Source organism: Podarcis liolepis (genome assembly GCF_965112155.1).
Source record: "Podarcis liolepis genome assembly, chromosome: 2".
NCBI classification, from domain to species: domain Eukaryota; kingdom Metazoa; phylum Chordata; class Lepidosauria; order Squamata; family Lacertidae; genus Podarcis; species Podarcis liolepis.
Genome location: NC_139555.1, coordinates 48,860,574 through 48,868,577, shown reverse-complemented (window position 1 = coordinate 48,868,577; position 8,004 = coordinate 48,860,574). Strand labels below are relative to the sequence as shown.

The 8,004-nt window shown below is 45.9% G+C and overlaps 1 protein-coding gene across 2 annotated transcripts in view; it reads left to right on the top strand.

Annotated features, from left to right (window-relative positions):
* Positions 1–1,322: 1,322 nt before the first annotated feature.
* The window catches only part of SLIT3 (slit guidance ligand 3), a 411,520-nt gene continuing 404,838 nt past the window's right edge, over positions 1,323–8,004 (top strand). For both annotated transcript variants that reach the window (XM_083481735.1, XM_083481734.1), the window contains exon 1: positions 1,323–2,032. In XM_083481735.1, the coding sequence (XP_083337861.1) occupies positions 1,854–2,032 (179 nt within the window). In that variant the 5' untranslated portion in view covers positions 1,323–1,853. The remainder of the gene's footprint in view (positions 2,033–8,004) is intronic.

Below are 8,004 nucleotides of genomic sequence, written 5' to 3'. Positions count from 1 at the left end.
AGGCCAAAAGCTGTTCTCACAGTGTCCAACCAGATATACAGTGGTACCTCGGGTTAAGTACTTAATTCGTTCCAGAGGTCTGTACTTAACCTGAAACTGTTCTTAACCTGAAGCACCACTTTAGCTAATGGGGACTCCTGCTGCTGCTGCGCCGCCGGAGCACGATTTCTGTTCTCATCCTGAAGCAAAGTTCTTAACCTGAGGTATTATATTTCTGGGTTAGCGGAGTCTGTAACCTGAAGCGTATGTAACCTGAAGCGTATGTAACCTGAGGTACCACTGTAGATGGGAAGGCAAATGCAGAGCATAGGATCTCTGCACAGTAACAACCCTCGCATTCCTATGTATGCTTACTTGAAATGGAAACACAGCGCACTGAACATAATGGCACATACTTCCCATTGCATATGCTCAGGTGCCTTATTCTCCAGTCCTAGCAGTGTAGTTTCTAACAGAACTGGGTATGGGCGTAGCCAGGATTTTTCATAGGGGGGAGGACTCTTGGGGGGGCAATATCAACGCGATTGGTCAGTTAAGTATTTCTATTGTTTTACTTGATGGGGGGCAGCTGCCTCCCTGCCCCCTCTCGGCCATGCCCATGGAACTGGGTAAAAATGTGCCACCCTTCCTGCACACAGGAAGTCCCCTCCCCCTCTCCATATTTCTGGTGGTGAAAGTAGTCTGGCCAACTAAACCTGGTTGGCAAAATGAGTTACATGGTTCTCATGGCTGTACACTCCTGTGCTTCTGGGGGAAAAAAAATGAAAGCCCTAGAGAGGATCCAGTAAAAAGCTGGAAGTTTATTCTTCGGTGGAAAGTAAATACCTGTACAAATAAATTAATTCTCTAATAATTATAATTCCTCAGGTTTCAGGTCTGAATCCTATCTCAAATAGCTGTGATACCACGGAAATCTTTTTGGGAAGGGGAATAATTTACCGCAGCCTTGACGATACAGCGGGTTCGTGCTAGTTTTTAAAAGGAGAAATGAAAGAGCCGGATAGCCTGGCTGCTGTGTGAGGCGTCACGGCGGAAAAAGGCGCTTTGCTTATGCTCAGAGGCATTCTTTCCCCCTCTGCCGTGTGTGAACCTGGCGTATGGAGCCCAAGCTTCGCGAGGTATCCCGCTACAGCTCCTCTAGCGCCACGCTGAAGAGGACGCCCTGCGCGGAAGGCTCCGCTCTGCCCGCCCCTCCCTCCTTCCAAAACTTTCGCCCGACCTTCCCTGCCAAAGTTCCGAAGTTTGGTGACGTCAGCGGCGCGGCCGCCAATCCGCGCCGAAGGTGTTATTTTGGGGAGGGGAGGGGGCGGCTCCTCCGGCTCCGGCGCCCGCCTGCTTCGCCTTGCCCAGTCCATGGAGAGGCGGCCGGCTGCGAGTGCCCCTGGATCGCTCCCAGCTCCGGAGGCTCTGATCCCGGGACCTGGGCGCTGCTGCTGCTGCCGCCGCCGCGGTCTCCAGGGGACAGGCTGGGCTTCCCGCCAGGCGCTTCCGAGTGCGCTCCTGGGCTGCTGAGCTCCGTTGCTCCTTCTCCCGCAACCGGTTACCTGGACTGCGAGACAGAGCAGGATCGGGCAGGTTGTGGCTTAAACAGCGGACCGGCCCCCTCTCTTCCACCCGCCCGCCCGTTTTGATCCTGCGCACTTTCCGCCTGGGCTTGAAAGGCAACGCGACGATCCGTCCGGGGACTCGGAAAGAGATGCCTCCCGCACCGCCGGGCTTCCCTCGGCTGCTGTGAGATCGCTGCGTGGCGCCCTCGAGGGCTGCTGCTTGGGATCCGAGGCGCTTTTTTGGTGGGGTTCTCTTTTTCTCCCTCCTCCCCCCTTCCCCACTTTTGCCCGGAGGAGAAGGCGAGCATGCTGGGCGCAGGGAGAACGAGCTTTGGGCTGCTCCTCTTGGGGATGTGGAGCGTCGCGCTGTGGCAGCGGACCGAAGGATGCCCGAGTAAATGTACCTGCTCCGGATCCAATGTGGATTGCCACGGACTGGGACTCAGAGCTGTGCCCCGAGGCATTCCCAGGAATGCGGAGAGACTGTGAGTACCAGGCGGAGGAGGGGGAGGCTGCTTTGCCCGCCAGGTTGCCGAGAAGGAGACTGCTCCTGCCGGGCGTAGATTAGACACAGCTGTTAAAATAAGATAGCCTAAGATAGAAACGGGGAGAGTGGTGCTTTCGCCGGGTTGGACCGCTGGCCACTGGCAGCTTCAGGGCACTGGAGTTCCTGGGGATTGTGAGCCACGGGGAGGTGCCGGGCTGCTCCTCTTAACTTCCTGGCAAGCAACAGAGCTCAAAGCACTCCAGGAAGAGAGAGCCTTATAAAGAGCCTTTGTGGGTTTCTTTTCTAATTGCATAGCAGCTTAGCCATTGTGTGTAAATGCTCAGGAAGGAAAAGAGGGAGTGTGTGGTGGGAGAACCACATGCAACAAGTATGCTTGGCATTTTTCCACATGATGCTCACTGGAATGTCTCACCAGACTTTGCGCTGGCTTACTGACATTTGCACATCCACACCGCATTCGCTCAAGGTGCATCTGCTTGGTTGCAATTGGAGGGGGCATCTGACTGCCATAGTCAATATGTAGGGTGCTTTAAGCCTAGGCTGGTTTCTGGTTGCCTGCAAGGCTAACCCGAACAGTCTGTGACTAGTTCAGCCTCTGCCTGTTTCTACAGCTGGTTTTCCACGCGCATTACATAACTGTGTGTGTGTGTGTGTATGTATGTATGTCTGTGTGCCTAGTGGATTTGGGGACAGATGGGCCCAAAAGATCTTCAAATAAAGAAATCCAAACATAAATGGGATGCGTTAAGTGACTGGAACCTTACCTTTCCTGTGTCTTGATAGATTCACTAGAGCAGTTCAGGAAATAGTCATCTCATCCCTGATCTAATGCGTGATTAGTTTTCATTTAACATTTAGTAGGATTATGAAACCAGCCATATAGCCACAAATGAAAAGGCCTACATATTCCTCAGAAGTGAAAGAGCCTTATGGCACCTTAAAGACTTAACAGAGTCATTGTGGCACAAACTTTCATGAACTAATGACACTACATTGGATGCCCAACATGTTATATCCTCTGTTGGCTAAGGATGCGTACAAGAACCCATTCCTATTACACATGGGTACGGTTTTTAAAATGTAAACAGTGAGGCTTAAGAATCATAAAATGCAGGAAGTAGGTCTTTAACACTTGTGTTTACAAAATGGATAAACTGTGTGTGTGTATTAATCATTCATCATCTCTCTCTCTATATATATAATCTATGTATCTATCTACATATATGAAATCTGCCAACACAACACTTCATGCATCAAATGAAGTAGGCACTAGTCTATGCCACAGTGTTTCTTGAAGGTGTCAAAAACTGTATTTCTGCTATGGCAGACTAACACAGATTTTTTATATATTCCTGGTTACTGCTCTATATTACTTTCCAAATACTTAAATGCCTAGTTTGCTTTCCTTTGTGCACCCCATTGCCCTCTTTGTATCTAGTAATTTAATGTCACTAAAACTTTAATCTAAAGTTTTTGGAGTTTTTTTTAAAAAAACAGATAAGCCATTGGTTCATTATAGCAAAATCCCATAGGGTCAGTAATATGCCCTCAAGTATTTAAATACCATCTTTAGGACCAGCTAATGCTCATGCTTGCATGGTGAATATCGGTCCTAATGTAGGCACTGCTTTGCTGACCCTGTGAAATCCTTACAAATAAGTTCCATTGTGAATTAAGTGGATTTAGGTCCAAGTACATGTGTTCAGTATTGAGGTGTCAGTTATGCAGCTAGAAGCGTGCAGAGCTGAACACTTCAGATCACCTTTGTATCGTTTTACTTTCTGGAGCCAGTAATAAATGAACTGAAGTATGGATTAATATGTCTTCTTCACATGGCTAGTGACTGAGATTCTAAAAGCTTAAACTTGATTTATGCACATCTTCAAAGGAAAAAGGCTAGCAGACGGATCTCGACAGAACCTTGCATTTGAAGTTCTCTAATAATTTCACTCTACCCTTACGAAAAAAGAAAACATAACATTGAAAATGAGTGTCAAAATTTTTCTTTTGGAGCTGAATCCTTTTGGTTCCAGATGTTGAGCTTCAATCAACAGTGACATTTGATAGGGTCAAAAAACATTTGAAAATATGGTGTTTTAGAGAGCTTGCTAGTATGGACCTGTGGCCAGAATTAGGCACCTCTCATGCTTTCTGTGCTCATGTGCAAAGTTAATGGAGAAAGTACCTAGTTTTGTGCCAGGACAATACAGCTTTAGCCAAAGTCTTTTTTTCCCTCTTGGAGGCAGGTGTTCCAAGAGCTCCCCAACCCAATTGCAAACTATTCCCCTTCTTGGTGAGAAAAATCCTGACCAAATCTAGGTACATATAAGATTAAATACCTACTTCCCTGGTCCTCCCTGCATCCTGCTTCTTTTCCCATCAGTCGGTTGGGACAGGCACCACTATCACAAGCTGGTGCTTTGGAGAAAGTTCCACATGCTCATTGGTATGACGGGTATTGCTTGTGTCCCTTGGGGATAACAGGTCTGGAAAAGCAAGAATTTTTAGTCCATAGCGAAAACTTGATGCATTTGTGGAACAATGTTGTGAATCAAAATGTAGGAATTGATGTAGCAGAGTAGTATTTAGTTCTGCATGCCTTTTAGTTGTGTGCTGCTAAACCCTCTACTAGTTTGCCATTTTTAATATGCCAGAAGACATGGAATAGAAGCCTGCACACCAGCTGCTTAAATACTCCAGCTTGATTAAAGTAGTTTGCAGTGCATTTCTATACATGTGTACTGAGAAGTAAGTTTTATTGTTTTCAGTGGAGCTTATTTCCAGGAAAGGGTTTATAAGATTGCAACCTTAACTTTCTGTATAGGATTTGAGTCCAGGCAATGCAGTTCACATACAAGGGGGAAAGCCCTGTTGCACTCAGTGGGACTTACTGCGGAGTAAGCATGACTAGGATTAGGCTGTAAATGTCTTAAGAGTAAAATAATACCCTCACATTTTAAATTATCTGTGCGCTCCTCAGTGTGCAAATAGTAAGAGCAATCAAGACTTTGCCAGAGTGAGATATGAGAAAAGCAAAACCTGATAAAGTTTCACGTCAGTGTATCATGTGAAAAGCCCCACATAAGCCAAGAAAGCAAAGAATTCACCAACAAAATGAGAATGACTTTTACTGCGAGGACTTAATATGAGCCAGCTTTTTGCCATTCCTTTTGCTGTTAATACATATGAGCTTGTGTTTTGGAAATCACATTTAAACCCTCAAGTATCATTATGATTCTGTTTTTCCCAAGCTAAAGCAGGAATTATAAATATATTTCAGATTTAGACTTGTCTGAACTTAGTTAAGTGATATATATATATGTGTGTGTGATTGCATCCAGACCTCTTAAACCTACAATTTAGCTTGCTGCTTATGGTCAAATAAATCCATTCTTTCTTAGAAATAAAACCTAAATTAGGTTCCATTCCTATGCATGCTTTACTTTGGAGTATGTCACATTGAACTCGGGTAGGACTTATTTTCCAAGTAAACATGGACAGTCTCTTGACCACATGCAGATATGGGATGGGGGTTATTGGTGTAGGAAATTGTAGAGTGTGATTGGAAAGAACCCTGAGATTATGACCACAGTCGATCTAAAACAAATGTCAATGAGAAATAGCATAGTGCAGAGTAGCTAATATGGTGGTCTCCAAAAATTGTTGGATTACAACTCTCATCAGCCCTGATCATTGGTCATGCTGGCTGGACCTGATGGGAATTGTAGTCTGACAACATTTGTAGTGTGCCGTGTTGGCTACCCCTGGAAAAGTGTAAGGCCTTCGCGCCTGATCATTTGACTTTGGGGTGAGGGGCTGAATCTGAGTTGCAGTGTAAGTGTGTTGAGGGTGAATCAGTGAGCAGAACTAACTAACAGAGACAAACTTCACTACTTTGGGAATCACTACTTTGTCAAAACATTTTTAAAAGATGAAACAGACACTTAAGAAATAACTTGCACTGGCAGTCACATATATTGCAATGCAAACAGTTTTTGCGATTTAGCCCTTGGGTTTGTGTGCTTATGAAATCTGTACTTGCAGCAGAAGTCCTTTCCCTGATGTTTGTGCCTCAAATGCAGGATTTGGGGAGCTTGAAATCAGATGTCACAGCTGAAACTGCTTTCTTTCAACCTTGTTTGTGATCATTGGTAAGCATTTAAAATGAATTTTGTGCCGAAAGTGTTGCTGACTGGGACAAGTCTCGGGCTGTTTCTCTACTTTGCCTTCCAACCAGGAGCAAGAAAAATGAGCTGCTTGTTTTGTCATAATATCTGCAGCAATATATTAAGAAAATGTCTTTGTTAGTGGCAATTAGATCCTCAAGAAATCCAGCCAAAGCCTTTTAATTCTCAGTTAGATAGTTCTGTAATGCACTAACTTGAAGTATAGTTCAGGAAGTTATATTACATAGAAATTGTTTATGAGTACTTCAGATTACTTTATTGAGTCTCCAAGTCCAACAGGGATGGGGAACCTGTGTCCCTCCAGATGTTGTAGGAACAAACACCCATCAGCTGCAGCCAGCATGGCCAATGGGTGATGGGACTTGGAGTCCAACAAAATCTGGAGGGCCACAGGTTCCCTATTCCTTGATCTAGTCTAAACTAGAATCACTAGAAACTAGTCCCTTCATAGTTATCCCAGAAAATTGTCCCTTCAGCAGAAGACTGCAAAGCATTACTAAGGTTACATTTATATTCCACCTTTCCTCCAAGAACCTCAAGGTGGTGCACATGGTTTTCTTCCTCCCCATTTTGTCCTCACAACAACCCTGTGAGGGAGGTTAGGCTGAGAGACTGCAACTAGCCTAGTATTATCCAGTGACTTTCATGGCTGACTAGGGATTTGAACCCTTGGCCCCCAGGGCCTAGTCCAGCACCCTAAACCACTGTTGGTAGGTTGCCACCTTGCAAATGGGACACCAGATGCATCCACATAACTACCCCAGTGCTGAAGAAGGTGGGCTGCCATGGATCCTCCTCAGTTCGCAGTCTCCTCCCCTCCTACCTTCCTCACCACATGTCTGGAGACTGAAGCAGCAGGTGAACAAGGGCCGGGCAACTGTACTCGGGAAAGCTCAAGTAGGAAAATCCACAGAATTTGGATTTAAAGGTATGCACCCCATGTCTGGGTTGCAAGACTGACTCAAGGTGGTTTGTGGGAGTGGAACTCTGCTTCCTAAGTGGAACATTCCCTTCCTGTCCTCTTTATGTGTCCCCTAACCCTCCAAAGCAGATTTAGAGGGTCATGAAGAGAAAAGGGAGGTTCTGCTGCTTGAGAAGAAGCCCATTTTGCTCATACACGGACACAATTGGCTGCAACCCAGAAGTGGAGTAAAACTATTCCCCCCCTGCACCTGGCTGGCTAGAGTTTGCTTCACCATCCAGACACCATTTTCTGCATCCCAAATCATGTTGCTTCCCCTGTTACAGGATAGGGCTTTGGTGAGTTGCACGTTGGCAGGCCTGCTTGGGAGAAAAGACACTTGAGTGTGTATGAAGCTCCGTGACCAATCTTCAGCACAGGTTCGACCTGGTGGAAGCATTGAAAATGGCTTACCTTTTCTATTGATTTGCCAGTTGAAATATTTGCCCGCCTGCACTCTCTGCCCCACACATGGGACTTTCCACTAAGCTACAGCCTACTAATGCTTTTTCGGCTAGCTGGCACAGTTGGATTTTTGAGAAAGTGCCCTGAGAGCTATTCACAAAACGGATGTGTTGGGGTGTGTGGCATATTAGCTGCCGCATCTCTAAGAGAGGACCACAAAATAGTGCTGAGATGCCTCCCACCAGTCACCCTATCATGGGTGGGCACTGCTATGCTATCTCACAGAGAGAAGCTCTTTGCACCTCTTCTCTGTTTAGAACAGATGGCATAGTGGGCTTCCAATACTAGCATACAATCTGTACTTGCGGACAAGTTTAAAAGGATGTGTACACTGCA